The sequence below is a fragment of the Sinocyclocheilus grahami genome, unplaced genomic scaffold (genome assembly GCF_001515645.1).
Source record: "Sinocyclocheilus grahami isolate Dianchi unplaced genomic scaffold, SAMN03320097.WGS_v1.1 scaffold233.1, whole genome shotgun sequence".
Classification (NCBI taxonomy): domain Eukaryota; kingdom Metazoa; phylum Chordata; class Actinopteri; order Cypriniformes; family Cyprinidae; genus Sinocyclocheilus; species Sinocyclocheilus grahami.
This window is the reverse complement of record NW_015505412.1, coordinates 3,971,134-3,987,068: the sequence shown is the minus strand read 5'-3', so window position 1 is coordinate 3,987,068 and position 15,935 is coordinate 3,971,134. Positions and strand designations below refer to the sequence as shown.

General features: G+C 39.4%; 1 protein-coding gene across 1 annotated transcript in view; it reads right to left on the bottom strand.

Moving 5' to 3' along the window:
* Positions 1–3,012: 3,012 nt before the first annotated feature.
* The window catches only part of LOC107597580 (serine/threonine-protein kinase ULK2-like), a 35,815-nt gene continuing 22,892 nt past the window's right edge, over positions 3,013–15,935 (bottom strand). The window contains exons 17-29 of the mRNA XM_016288712.1: positions 15,152–15,301; positions 13,598–13,743; positions 13,394–13,477; positions 11,136–11,407; positions 10,858–11,054; positions 9,603–9,712; positions 9,269–9,403; positions 7,360–7,571; positions 7,101–7,279; positions 6,894–7,012; positions 5,975–6,132; positions 5,750–5,885; positions 3,013–5,551 (exon numbers count right to left, since the gene is read on the bottom strand). Coding sequence (XP_016144198.1) covers positions 5,487–5,551; positions 5,750–5,885; positions 5,975–6,132; positions 6,894–7,012; positions 7,101–7,279; positions 7,360–7,571; positions 9,269–9,403; positions 9,603–9,712; positions 10,858–11,054; positions 11,136–11,407; positions 13,394–13,477; positions 13,598–13,743; positions 15,152–15,301 — 1,963 coding nt within the window. The 3' untranslated portion in view covers positions 3,013–5,486. The remainder of the gene's footprint in view (positions 5,552–5,749; positions 5,886–5,974; positions 6,133–6,893; positions 7,013–7,100; positions 7,280–7,359; positions 7,572–9,268; positions 9,404–9,602; positions 9,713–10,857; positions 11,055–11,135; positions 11,408–13,393; positions 13,478–13,597; positions 13,744–15,151; positions 15,302–15,935) is intronic.

The following is a 15,935-nucleotide window of genomic DNA, read 5'->3' as shown; positions in this document are numbered from 1 at the left end:
ACATTTTTTTAAACACTTATGATAATTTAAAGCCTTTATTATAAAAAAAAATTTAACTCTGCCAAAAAAAATTCACTTTAAATGTTCACTTTCATTCATGAAAAAATTGTCTCCTGGTGGAAAACAAAGACTTAATGAAAATGACATAAATTACTATTATATCCAGTAGATAGCAGCAGAGGATCACTCTTTAACTCAGTTGCCATTTCAACTCCCTAGTTTTTTTCACGTCTTGCTTTTGGATTTATTATAAAATGGCTATGAAGTATAGCAAGTGCAGGAAGTCACAAAGTCTCATGTCATTTAAAAATAAATAAATAGGCCCAGACACCAACAGCCTATATGGTAAATTATTTAAATACTTAACTAGTTAACTACAAATTAAGTTAATTATTAATGGTATAATGATTAAATAATGCATTAAATATTTTGGCTTTTTTTTCAAACATTGCCAAAAAAGGACACATCAAAGGTGAGCTTTAAGTTATCTTGACCTGTAGAAGCTGCCAAAGGCAACACAGACTTGTTGCTGCTGAAGTTTTGTTACTCTGATTTTACTCTGCATCACTTAAAGCACAGCTCTGTTGTTTTGACATTGGCTTGTCAGATAGTTCGTTCCGTCCATTTCTACAGGTATCACGTCAATCGCGGATCAATTTGGCGGATTCACTCGCGTAATTTCTTTTACACTCGCGTTTGAATGCATTAAATATTTTGGCTTTTTTTTCAAACATTGCCAAAAAAGGACACATCAAAGGTGAGCTTTAAGTTATCTTGACCTGTAGAAGCTGCCAAAGGCAACACAGACTTGTTGCTGCTGAAGTTTTGTTACTCTGATTTTACTCTGCATCACTTAAAGCACAGCTCTGTTGTTTTGACATCGGCTTGTCAGATAGTTCGTTCCGTCCATTTCTACAGGTATCACCGTCAATCGCGGATCAATTTGGCGGATTCACTCGCGTAATTTCTTTTACACTCGCGTTTATCGTTCCTGAAACAGTATAGGTGGACCGTTTGGTCCTCTTAAACTTTTCTTCAAACTATGAATGTAGTATGTAAGAATGTAGTATTTAATACTTGCTAAACACTACATAATATGCTGCTGCTAAGTGCAATCCTAGCTAACCTGTTTTCCAGTAACCCTATAGAGTTAAACTATAGAGTTTTAGGTCACGCTCTGGAGCACACAGTGTAAACAGGCAAATCACCACAGAAAAAGCCGACCGTTTACTATTAATATATATTTTTTAAACCATCTTACATACACTTAGAATAAAACGGACTAATATGTAAATCTCTTTAAATAAATAAAATCGCTCTGTGATTTGCCTGAGAGGCTGCAGATATTCATTATTCTGTCTCTTTCACTACAGTGGTACTGATATAGGCTAACTGCTAAAACACTGGTCAGAGCAGCAGAACCATGGCTATTTTTTAAAGGGGAGAATACATAGCTAGAGCTCAAACAGTGGATCATTTATCATTGTTATATATCGTCATATTGCCCAGTAAAACTGCTCAGTGTAAAGATTGAAGCCATTATAGAGGTAACAGAACTAACTAGAAGCTGCTTTGAAACCATGTGTATTGTGGATGCTATGCAAATAAATACCTGGACTTGAATGAACCAAGTTGAAGATTCTTACTATTAGAATATTATATTACTATTTCTTACAAAAGCAAGCACATCCAGCATAACGCGAGAGGGGGCCCCCTAGGGGGGATGCAGATGTATCGCTCCGTTATATTAATAATGCCATTTTCGATTGTTCAAATGGTCAGCTGTCGGGGCCCCCACATTTGGCAATTGCCTGCCCTACTGCTACACCTCTGTCGAGAAGAAACAAAGCAACCTCGGTGTCCGATCGCAGGCCTTCCGCTCCTTGAGTTCTCTCCAGCGCTGGAAAGCTGATCCGATATTTACACGGGTTCTACTTCTTGCCTTATTGCCTTAAGCCTTCTTTTGTTCCGCAGACGTTTTCCTCTTTTGTTTTTTATCCGCCATCTCTATCTTTCTGTAGCTCAGCTCACTAATGTCAGTCCTGTGCACTGAGCTCTCTCTCCTCCACATCATGAATAGACACGCCCCTTACTGCTGATTGGCTACAAGTTTGTTTTGCTAGTCGGCCCGAATCAGTTTTCTAAAGCCTTTTTGAAAAATCGCTTACCCCACCTTTAACTGTCACACTGGCTGTGCTGTTTTCTTGTTGCATTTCTAAATGTGGAACTGTCGAAGATAACTTTTAGAAAAGGACACCTTAAACCCGTAAGCTGTGCTGGTAGTTTACTATCTCTCCCCCTGGAGGGCCCAGGTTCAGGAGTCACGGTTCGGTACTGCATGAGAATAGTTGAAAAATAAATTATCATTGTAATATTTGTTTATTGATAACAGATTTCACTTCACCTTTTTGTTTGCCAATAAGTAGCAGTCATAGAACAGATATTTATTTTAACTTATAGCTATATTTTAAAGTTAAATCAAACAGACAAAAACTCTTTACTATAATGTTAGAAAACACTCTCTGTCTTGAGAATGGTTCCAGATATGCCTCACCCCTCCTTTTCTTCTCTCCTTCTCTCACTCGTTCCCTATACAACGCATTCTCTCTGAATCCCCCCTCCTCTATCTGTTTCTCTCTCTCTCTCTTGTATGATGTTTTAATGTCTCTTACTCATATTCGAGGTATGCATGCGCACATGTATACATTAGCTTTTCTTGGTTCAAATGCCCAAATAAGGAGATGAATGCTAGGACTACAAGTGTAAAGGGGTTCGTGCTGAACTGTGAGGCGAGTTCAGCATCTTTCTCCAAAAGTCTATTCCTAATATGTCCATGTTTTTCTGTACATGTGGCCATTTTATATAAACACGTTCTTGGCCAAAGATCCTATATGTGTATGTCATTCATATCCTCATTGGTTAAGAGGGTGAAACTCCCCTCGACATATGCCTATATAATATCTTTATTTCTATGAACCAATTGTTATTTTTATTAACATAATTAATGCCACATTTAGCTTGGGAACTGGAAATTTTACTTAATTTGCACACCTTGACTTTCCATTTGTAGTTGTTACATTTACAATTATTTCGATTACAACACAATTGTAGGGTCAGGATCTGAAGTAAATGCATTTAGTGGCTTAGTAATTCACCTTTAAGATCAACTATGGCTCTGGTACTGCACATGCGCATTGGCTGGTCTAGGCTAAAGAAAACTTTTATTAACACAATTTGAGCATAAGAAACAACATTTATGAAGCAGTTCTTGTCAAGATTTCATTGGTGATATCAAATATGAAATTTAATCTTAAACTTGGTGAACCCTTTTAGAGAATTTAATGTTTCCCCATTCAAAGAGATAGGAGCTGTAGTTGCATGACTGAAATAGCTGCCCGAGAAGCATTTCAAAGATGGCCAATTCCAGATTATTGACTGCTTCTATGTAAACAAATTAAGCCTAATGCAGCAAAACCAAATCTGGTACTTTAGTAGTTTGGTTTAGTTTAGGTATCTGCTACTTATTGCTTTGTTCTGTTATATTTGTGCCTGTTTAGTTGTATCTCACCTTTGTTGCACTTTAATACTGCTTTTGTTTCAAATACAGCAGTATAAGTATGCGACACGTTTGTGAAACACAATCTGAGACTCAAATAACAGGATAAAATTGATCTGTTTAATAAACAAAAACTGCATTTCTACAGTTTCAGACAACACAGATGCCCTTGGTAAAATACATATTGATTAAAACATTTAAAACATCAACATTTGTCACTGAAAATCAAGGGAGCAGGGCCTTCAGGCAGCATCGGCCGTGGTCGTGTCGGGCTGTGATAGGCTGGTTGTAAGCATTTATTCAGAAAGGAAAGGTGCTAAACGAGGGGCAAATACATTCTAATGTTCCACAGGTACATGTGCTCAGTACTAGTCTTCTCTAATAGTTCATCTGTACACAGTTCTCCTCAGACCTGGATAAGGAAGTCCTACAACTACAGATATGCATGGTTTTGCGGCAGATCAGCCTTCTCTTTCTGTATAGTAAAGGCTTTGTAGGTTCATGAGGGGCCATTTTAAAAATAAAAACAGTGTCAGAGTGCAGGAAAGAGGGAGCGAGATGTTCAAAACATATAAAAGTGAAAGTAGACTACTCATGCTTTCAGTTCTTCAGTATCCAGAAACTGGCCACTGCAGCACCTGGGAAGTGCAGTTACATAAACACTGTCATGAACACAGTGGATGAACAGGGAAAAGAAGAGCCTGGCAGTGCTTCTATCCCGTTTACCTGCAACATCCACATCCTGCACCGTCAATGTTTCACCGTACGCAAGATATTCATGGGCGTTAATCAAGAGCTGCCATGCAAAGTGAGGTCTTGAGCTTTCTGTGAGGCCTTGAAGAATCAGTGGAAGTTGTCAGTGTCTGTTGCCTCTACAAATAAACAAAAAACCCTAAAAACAAGGAAATCTTGTGCTCTTAAGTTGAGAGGCGGTTGATGGTGGCGGCAGCATCCACCTTCTTCAATCACTCTGTGCTCGCTCACATTCACTCCAAAATAAAAACACGCATGCAGAATGTACAAGTATTTACAGCTCACGCACGTCGGTTAAAAAAGCTACAGTATTAATATGAACATAAAAACGTTTCAGTACGGCTGAATCAAAAGGTAAGCAACTACTCAAGTATTCTGAGCATTATGGATGAATCACCACGAGGCTCTTATGTGACGCCAACGTCCAACCTGAAGCTCACGGGCCTTCCAGACACTCATTCTCAAATGATTTCACATATGGAGATGGGAAGACACCAGAGTCTCACGCTGATCTTGGAGAAGGATGAAGAATCATGATCTCCACCTTCTGCCGGATGTTCTAAGACAAGCGTCTTCCATATCTGCCTCAATAAAGTGCATTTGTTTAAAAGCTGATTTTGTAAATACTACAGATTCCTCCTACGTTTAACCATGTGACTGTTTATGTGTGTGGTACCAGAAACTGAGTCCAACTTTGGACTTCACATCTGCCCCATGTCATCTTTCAAAACCATCATTAATAACACTAGCATATCTTTCTAAAACCAATAAATAATCAGCAATAGAATGCGGTATAAAACAATAAGATGAACTGATTTGCATTGATGTTCATTTGCTGGGCCTCCAAGTATTCCCAGTCCAAAATCCCTTCAGTTCATATATAAAAAAAGGGAAAAGACTTGTAAAAACAGAAGATGGATCCAAATGCATGTCCAACATCTTTTTCATACTATAAAGTCTCTGTTTAGTTTTCATCTTTGGTAGTGAACTTGTGCACATCCTTCTCAAAATGTCATCTGCAAAAAAAATGTAATACTTGGTCTGTTGCTTGTGATTGAAAGGAATCAAAAGGAACTGTAAGTGCTTTGCTACAAAACAAAAACGAGGGATTTCTCTTCTCTGTGGTTTGAGAAGATGATGGTCCCTGGAGTGAGAGCACCGGCCAAGATGACTCTCTTTATTCGTACAGGGTAACGGTGCAGTAACACAAAGCTGAGATCCTCCGGTCCACGCTTGCTTTATCTGTACACAAAGAGAAAAGCATTTTATTTCAGCTTTATATCTATTCATAAAATGTATTTAGATAACAAGTCATTTAAAAGTGAGTCAGACTACATTGGTCACATCAGCAAAAGTAACAATCATAATGAAATGAAAATCATTAGGTTCCACTCCTTTTTTTTTTCTTTCTTTTTTTTTTTTAATAATTCAAGTTCACACATTTGGTGACGTTTTCTATATCAGCTGGGTCCTGGAGGATCTTGGACAGGCCTTCCAGCAGCATAGAGGCTTTGTTGTAGCGATATGCAATGTCCTCTGTCTGCTGAAACATCTCGTCTAGTGCAGCCGACTGCACCTGTTACACAAACATGGCACCACTGTTAACCACTCATTAAATCACGCAACAAAGCTCAAAGTGAGGCCACCATGACCATCCTCACTCACCATCTCTACAGCATGGTTATAAATGAGCTTCTCAGCTGTTACACTGTTGATCTCATCCACAAATCGCTGCTTGTCGGAGAAGAAGTGGTTGAGTTTGTCAGTGAGGCAGCGGCACAGGGAAATGCAGCTCTTGTAGCGCTCGTTCAGACTCTTCACCACTGAAGTTCAGAGACAAGATACATGTTATTCGTTAATTTCATCTTTTACTCAAAATTGGTGGTTCTTAACGTTTTAGAGTCCAGGGTAATAGCTGAATGCCCCCCAAGATATTTCAGCTACTTCTGCTGTAATGACAAACGTACAGACAAACTTCTGCTGTAAAAACTAATTTTCAAACTTTATTTACGGAAATTACAATCACAAAACTATTTAGCTTTAACTTTTTAGTTATTTTAGTTTAAGTAAATTTAGTACTTCAACATTGTTTTTTTGTTTCATTTGATTGCCTATGCCAAAATTTCCGAAAAAATGCCAAAAAGTTTAATTTTTAAACATTATTTACAGAAAAAAGTCACAATACATTAAAATAACTCGACATAAATATAAATAATTTAAATTATTACATTTTATAACTCCAGACATTTCAATAACTGAATATTTTCAGGGTTAACACATTTACACCAATTAATTTAAATGATTTCCCTAGTCTTTTGTAACTATTTGTTTTAATATTATTTTTATACTCACAAATATCAATTTCTACCCAATAAAATATTTTTGAGTAGAAAAATGTATATTCGTTTTAAAAATGCCCACGATCTTTTAGGATTTAATTTATTTTCATGACTTTACCACATCAAGGCAAGTCCTAATAATAATTTTAAAGCCCAGGGGAATTAACCGTAATAAGGGACTCTGTAACGAACTGAGCACACATGCACGCTTGTTTTTAGCAAAGCCATCTAATGTAGCAGCTGACCTTGTTTGACGGCCGAGGATGGATTGAGTTTGGCAGATTTGATCTGAGCTTTGGCCAGGTGCAGTGAGGATGCCAGCAGCTGTGCAGCTTTCATGTACAGCACCAGCTGCTCCACCTGCCTGTGTAAGATGATGACCAAAGCGTTATATACTGTATGCTATGAACTCTCATTGTTAAAGATCATGTGTTTGTGCGCACTGCTCTTACCCCCACTCCTTACTGAGCTGACTGATCTGATCCACCACCACGCTGTCCTGGGGCGGATAGAGAGAGGTGGCAGACGCACCCAGATCAGGTCCTCCGGCCCATAGAGAAGCGATCTCCAGCACACAGTCCGTAAAGGACAGCATCATCCGTAGGTGCATCAGGGTGTCTGTGTGTTCACGCTGCCAAACAGAAAAACACTCATGTTAGTGTTTCCCAAGAAAAGCTACTCTATACGTTCCAACTGCGTTAGCTCTCTCACCTCCATCAGTGTCTCCTCTGGCAGTTCTGGAGCTTCAAATGTGATGAATCCATCCAAGCTGGGCGGGGAGGTGCCGTAAGGGACATAGCGAAGACTGCTGGGAGCCGCTTCCGCTCCTGGTGGGGAGCTGCCAATGATCATGCCCGGGGGAGAGCCCATGTACACCTTGCCACTGGTGGAGCACAGCGAGCCGGCCGAGCTGTTGGAGCCTACTGCAGACACACAGACACACACAATCAGCCACATAGTCTATATAGAGTCTTAAGAGTCTATTAGCTTTATGCCAGGTTCACACATACTCTGTTTGCAGTGGATATTTTTTCCCGCGCCCATGTTAACAGATTAGAGCGTTCACACTGCATGCGGTGCGTTCCATGTGCGGTGCGTCTGCAGCAGTGCAGTGATCATTTCTGCACCGAGTCTATTTTTGCTGTGCTGAATGCGCTGAATTAAATTGGCAGTGCATTTTCGTGGTAAAAATTAACATGATTTGACATGAAAATGTAGTAATTACACCATTAATGCATATAATTAAAGACATACCACGCATATTTTTGGCTAGGTATATTATTAGGGATGATTCACTGCGAGCTGGTTGAAAATCGATACAAATATGTGACGATTCAAGTCAGTTGAGATATTAAACGAATCGCAATACAGTTGTGGGTAGGAGTTTATATGAATGTATCTCTGAGGGGAACTGACTGTCTTTAGAAAAATGTAGATGATATATTCACTGTGCTGCTTTGCTGCAGAGAGTGAATCTGCGTCTCATTCAGCCCGTCTGATGTTTTTGTCTCGTTCAAATGTTTTATGTAGCATAATTTCACAAAGTTAAAGTCAGAGCATTCTGTTTTTGCTTCACATTTCGAAATTCTACAATCTAATTTAGATTAAAAACTGCTCATGCAGCATGTATGCAGCATCTTTGTTTGGATTATGATTAAAATCCAGTGTTTGCCTCTAACTGAACGGAAAGACCACAGGCAAAGCCTTAGTTTGTTTATATGAAGAGATGTCTTTTCTTTGTGTTTTTTATTTATTTGATTTGGGGTTTGTTTTAAAATGTCATATTTCAATTTCACAAAGAAATGTTCAGCATTTTGTCCAAGCAATAATAAAAGGACATCTTTTCATTGATAATTTGTCTGAAATCTCATTTTGTTAAAAAAAAAGAAAATCGAATCGTGAAATCAGTATTGTGAATCGTATCGAATCTTGAGTTGAGTGAATCGTTACATCCCTATTATAATATATATATATATATTGTGACGAGCGTCCCGAAGCTTCATCAGCGTCGCCCTGGAAACAAGCAAGGAACACCTGGCCGTCCTCATCACAGGCTGATCGGTCACAGCTGCAGTTCATCAGGCGGCGGCCACATAAGCCACGCAAGCCCTGCCATCGGGGAGACTTCTCCATGAGACTGAGCACTAACTCGTCCTCTTATTTCTCCCACAGACAGCAGCGTGTGACCGACCAGCCCCACAGGAGCACTGCACGGACCCTCTGCACTGGGAAGACGGAAGAGAGCACTCATGGCACCGGAGCACCTACCTGGACCTTTCTCCCCATCACCCACCACACCAATAAATCCACCCTCCGGGATATTTCTTAAGATTTCCTTGTTGTGTGATTCTTCACCCCATTACAATATATATATATATTCCTGAAGTAAATGCTGTGTTTGTGGTAAACAGACGCAGATCAGGAGTGGACTGCAAACACATCCTGTGTGAAAGCACATGGACTGCATACGCACTGCAAACGGAGTATGTGTTAACCTGCCGTTAGATCTTGACCATAATGCATCAGAATGTCTTCAAAACTGTGGCACAGGTACTAAACGTGTAGTGCGGCAGCTGAAGCAGTGATGTATGGGGCAGGTTTATGAGATGAGGCCCCTCACCTGAGGTGGTGCGCGGGCGGGAGGCGAGATGGCTGCAGGTGGGTGGAGTGCTGCTGTTGGGGGGCGAGCCCACCGTGAACACAACGGTGCGGGGACTTGCCCCACCTGCTGCCAAACCGCAAGTCCCTGCCGGGGCTGGGGAGGGATGCACACAGAGGGATCACAAAACACATACAAACACTGGCAGCCAATCAGAACACTTCATGCAAGACAGAAGCTTTCAGGAGAAGTTCAAATTATGTCAATGGGGTTATATTTAGTAGAAATAAAATAATATTGGTATGAAAAACTGGACTTTACAAAAAGCTATAACAAAATAAGGAAAGGGGGCTACCTGTGTCCATGGGTCTCTCTGTGTTGAGGCTGTCTGTGCTGCCCTGGTACGGCTGTCCTCCCAAAGTGATCCGTACCGGCTGCTCAGACAGTCTGCCAGCACTTACAGACCTGAGGAAATAAACAGGTTCAGCTTGTTATTAAATTCAATTAGAATTTATAACACAGGGGTCAATGTCATGGCACTTACTTCTTGTCCAAATCTTTTAATTGATTATAATAATTTATTTAATTTATTATAATATACTGTACATGAAAAATGCAAACAATGGCATCAGTGCATTTCTTATATGATGATCATATTTTTTATTTCTTGTTTATGATACTTTTGTGGGGCATAAAGTCATAAATGTCAACTGTCCCAATATAATAATAATTATTAAAATAATTAAATTATTGAGAAGAAAATATAAAATCTTATTTTACTCTTCTAAAAATATGAATAATACAGTTTGTTAAAATATTATAAATCTATTATAAAAACGGACAAATCACATGTGGTGTGACCAACATGCAGGGGGGAAAAAAACAACTAAAACAGGAAATGATATCACAGAGAGGACCCCTGCAGATTTTCATGACTGTGTGTCAAGGTAAAAACTAAATTAAATAAACTATCACAATGTATGCAACACCCCAAAAGATTAACGTTCATAATTCATTAGCGATATAATACTTTTATACACTACAGTTCAAAAGTTTAAGGTCAAAAAGATTTTTTAATGTTTTTGAAAGAATTCTTTATTTATTTGATCAAAAATGCAGTAAAAATAGTAAGAATGCGAAATATTATTTCAATTTATTATTACTACAAAATGTTCTTAAATGGAACTGTTTTCTATTTTAATATATTTTCATTTATTCCTGTGATGACAAAGCTGAATTTTCAGCATCATTACTCCAGTCTTCAGTGTCACGTGATCCTTTAAAAATCATTCTAATAGGCTGATTTGATGCACGAGAAACATTTATTATTATGAATGTTGAAATGTGCTTAATATTTTTTATAGAAACTGATACAAAGTTTAAAAAACAGCATTTATTTGAAACTACAATATTTTCTAACAATATAAATGAATTTTTTTCTGATCAATTTAATGCATCCTTACTGAATACAAGTATTAATTGTTTATAAAAAAAAAAAACTGACTCCAAACTTTTGAACAGTAGTGTATGTATATTACTATATACAGTATACTATATTTTAAAACTTTGTTGCTTATATCAGATGTTGTCTGAACAAAGTTTTTGCCAACCTGCCAAAAGAAGACTTGCTGGCTTCTGGTGCAGACTGTCGGCTGCTGGGATACGCAGAGCAGTGATGTGCACAGAGGTCACGCCCATCCATCAGCGTCTTGACTGGGGCGGGGCTGTCAGCCATACCCTGTTGAGAGGCCAGGGCCATAAGGTTGCATGAGGCTTGGGTTTTAGGGATTTTGAATGGAGCAGTTGCCTAAATGAGAAGAAATTATATTATTAATGCCAAAAGCTCTAGACTTGAAACACTTTTTACCCGACAACTCCTAGAGCTTACCTTAGTGGGTGAGCCGATGATGGTGGGCAACGGTGACTTTGTTAACCAGTCAGAGGTGCGAGGGGAGGAGCCAAGGTGCTTGGTTGGGGAGGTGCCTAGGTTGCCGGGGCGACCAAGCTGAGGGGAGTGGCTGTTGGGGTAGGCTGAGGCGGTGGGGTGAACCGGGTCAGACAGCTGCTTGTGTAGTTTCTGTTTGTTCTGGTAAATGTCAGTCAGTGTGGGCGCACTCTGAAGACGAGTGCCCAGTAATTGAGAGGATGGCACAGGGGAACCTATAAAATAAAAGTGTCCATCTTGTTTAAAGGGGTCATATGATGCGATTTCAATTTGTCCTTTCTCTTTGGAGTGTTACAAGCTCTTGGTGCATAAAGAAGATCTGTAAAGTTGCAAAGACTAAAGTCTCAAATCCAAAGAGATATTCTTTATAAAAGTTAAGAGTCAGCAACACCTACCTAAAACGGTTCGTTCTAACACGCCCCCACATATCTACGTCAATATCTGGGAACATTTGCATAACGCCGCCTAAATGTTCATGCAAAGAAAGAAGGCGTAACTTTTATTCTCGCTGTAGTATTGTTGACGCTGCAGCCATTTTGTGAAGACGCTGTGTGATTCGTTGTGAAAGCGAAACTACTTTGTTTGGCCTTCCAAAAGAGGACGATATCTGCTTCGTCATGCCTAGAGCTGATCCGTGCTGGTCACTGAGGAAATACTTCAACTTCGCACTGTCGATCACCGGATCGGCTTTCACCGTGGATGAAGCGAAGTCCAGCCCGGGGTCGTCACATGTGGTTGCCGCAGGCATCACAATATGGTAAGGGACGTAACATTTCCGTCACACACTTGAGGTATTCAACCAATCACAATGCACTGGATAGCTGGCCAATCAGAGCACACCTCGCTTCTTCAGACCGATGAGCTTTGTAAAAATTGAGCGTTTCAGAAAGGCGGGGCATAGAGGAGAAACAATCATTTACAGTATGTGGAAAATAATGTGTTTTTTTAACCTTGTTCATTTCACCAAATACACAAAATTTTAGCAGCATCATATGACCCCTTTAAAAACAAAAAAGTGATCGTTCTCCCAAAAATTTCAGTTCTATTCTCATTGACTCACCCTGATGTTGTTCCAAACCCATAAGCCTTTGGTTAATCTTTGAAACACAAATTTTATATTTTTAATGAAACCTAACAGGGTTCTGTTCCTCCAATAAAATTCCAGGTAACCAAACCTTAAAAGAATAGTTCACTCAAAATTTTTTATTTACTTACCCTCAGGCCATGCAAGATTATTCCAGAACAGATTTGGAGAAATTTAGCATTACATCACTTGCTCACCAATAGACCCTCTGCAGACAAATGCACAGCTTTTCACTTCACAAGGTGTTAATTAATAGACTAAGAGTCATTAAGAGTCATGTGGATTACTGTGATGTTTTTATCAGCTGTTTGGACTCTCATTCTGATGGCACATTTCTCCAAATCTGTTCCAATGAAAAAACAAACTCGCTACATTTTAAATGGCCTATATTTTTAGCTAATTTTAATTTTTGGGTCAACTATTCCTTTAAAATATTCAAAAATGAATCCAAATGAATCAAGCTGTTAATCTTGTGAAGAGATATGATCACTTTATATGAAGAACAAATTTAATTCAGGCTTTTATTTAGATATAAACAATGATCAATGCACATGCATAGAGCACATCACATTTAGTACAAACTCAAAGAAGTGGAGTTTGATGTGTTTTGAAGATTAACCAAATTGTGGTGGGTTTAGATCTACATGAGGGTCAGTAAATAATGACAAAACTTTTTTGTGGGGTGAACTATCCCTTTAACATAACATATTATTGATATGGCACACCACATGCTTCATTATTCAACCACTAGGTGGCACTGCAGTATGTAAGATCTGTACCATAAAACTTAATTGAACTGAAAGTCTAAACCAACAGGATCCATGAGTTTGTCTCCTGTTTAGACATGATCATTGAGTTCACAGGTTTAAAGGTTTATCGATTTGAAGAGGTTTTGCACAAAAGCTCAGAGGTCGCACAGTTTGTTGTTATAACAACATGCATTGTTCCTGATCGCTTGTTGAGTTCTCAGCCATAACAGCAGATGTAACCATGGAGACTTAAATATGGCAGACAAGCGACTGTGGCTACGGCTTGTGAGAATGTTAATGGTGCCACTTTGAAGAGGAAACAGTAGTGCTGTGTTTTTTTCATGTCAATTTCTCACATATAAACTCACCGCCTGAGGAGCTGCGACTGCGTGCCTCGTGGCTCTGGGGATGTCCGCAGCAGCAGTGGCCAAGCTGCTCAGGAATAGTGCCCACTGGGGAACAAATACAGAAATAGACAGACGCACATAAAATGGGCATGTCAGAACGTGTCAGTCTTAGAAAATACAGTTTCCCAGTAAACTTAAAAAAAGAATAAGAGCAGGGACTCTTACCCAGTGGAGAAGGGGAGTAGGGCCGGGAACTGCCTGTAGAGAGACGTCGCCCCACCATTTGAACTGTATCTGCAGGGCTAGGTGACCCAGGCACCATTTTAGGGAAGCCCATGGGGCTTGTGTTGGAGCGCCGCACTGTGCCAGGCCTGTGACCATTAAAAACAACCAAAAATCATACTGTAGTATTTGGATAACCTTAACATTTCCTCAGTATGAACATCACTTTTCTTAACCAGCAATTACACATTTATCTGGTCTCGATGTAATTTTAGTGGATGCATGATGTCAGTTCTCCTCAAGTTCACACTGGTGTCCCAACAGAGTAACACCGCAGGTGTACTTTTCATTTTCATTTTAAACAGTATTATCTTTCTTTAAAATAAATGCCATTTAGCATGATACAGTGCTATTCAAAAATTTGGGGTCGGTATTAAGTATTTTTTAATTAATACTTTTATTCAGCAAGGATGCATTAAATTGATCAAAACTGACAGCAAAGACTTATATTGTTACGAAAGATGTGTATTTCAAACAAATGCTGTTATTTTCGAATATCTATTCATCAAAGAATCCTGAAAAAAATGATCAAGGTTTCCACAAAAATATTCTTCAGCACACCATTGTTTCTTAAGCATCAAATCAGCAAATCAGAATGATTTCTGAAGGATCATGTGACACTGAAGACTGGAGTAATGATGCTGAAAACTGGAAAAAAATATTTGTATTAAATGTATTAAAAAGATTCTAAATTGTAATAATATTTCACAATATTACCGTTTTTACAGTATTTTTGATTCAATAAATGCAGCCAGACTTATTTTTAAAAACACCAACCCCAAGGTTTTAAATGGTAAGGAATTCATATATTTTAAATGTCCGGATACTTTTTACACCACTGTATATGAAACACAATTTGTAGAATATCCTCTGTCTGTAGAGTTCCTGGCATTTTCTTTAGCTAAAAGTGAGATTCTCAATATTCCTACCTTCCCAAACAACACATGAATAACCTTATTTACACAAAAATCACGTCACCTGTGATAAGCTCAGAAATGTTAAATAGTTCAGTGAATGACACCTGGAAGACAATCTTGACTCATAAATCAGGTCTGAAGCAGTGCCCAGGGCTACTTCACCAGCACAGTGACCGAGCTGACTAACAGGGTGAGATCATGTGAACCAGCTCAGCCCTGAGCACACGGACAGCAAGGCTACCATGATGAGCTCAATCACTTTTTTTGAGACACAGGGCAGGTCAGAGTGAAGTAGGCCAAGCAGCTGCTGAGGTCTGGCGTGACTAATAATGGACTGTGTAACAGTCATAATCTCCAGAGTCTGATAGCCACCTGTCTGAAGACCCTAAATCCACCTGTTCCCAAAGACAATCCACTGAATCACTTAGCAAATTCTCTCTAGTTAGATACACAAGTGAGATGATTTTACAAAACTGAAGCAATCATGTCACTGATCTTTATATTGCACCATAATGGCTTGAACATGCTACTAAAAGCAGTTAGCATTAGAGTTATTTATTCCTGTTGTTGAATGTCTTACCTGGGAGAGCCATAAAGTGTTGTGGTTGGGCTGCTGGACAGGTTCTGTTTGATACGGTGGTAGTTTCGCACCTGTGTAGGTACAGGTATCGGCGTGGTCTCGCTTCGTGGTGATACCATTGGGGTCTGTCCAGAGGATGGCTGCGGTGGCCTGAGAAACCCATAAAATAAACCAGTCAGAATGCTTTTCCAAACCCTTTTATGTTATAAAACCTTTAAAAAATGCGATCACTAAATGTAAAGTGCGAGCTTCTAACTTTGTCGGATAAGTTTAGCAAAAGCTGTTTCTGCTCAAAGGGCATGGCCGAACCACATGGGGCGTAAACACAAAGCCCTGACCTATCAGTAAGGGGGAGGGAGGAGAAATGGGCGGTGCTTTCAGGCAGTGGCACATGCTGGGTCCACCTACCTTCACCAGTCTCAGACAAAGGAAACAAAACAGCTTATTCTTATTCTATCAGGAACACAATGTTTTTTCACAGATGTCATGACTGGGTCATGTATGGGGAGGGGGGTGCAAATGGCTGATAAGACGGAAGGGGAGCTAAAAGTGAAAAAAGGAAGCTGCGCATTGTGGTTTGAGCTCCAAAGTCCTGGATTATGTAATGAGAGAGGGAGGAGTGTGAGTGAGGGCTACACGTGAATGGTTAACCAGGCTGTGTCTTTGTTTGACCCAGAGTCAGTTCAGCATGGCACAACAAAACAAACAGGACATAACTGACGAGGCTAAAACATTTTTCTTTTTCATTTTTTAATACTTTACTGTTACTTTTGATCAACCTAAT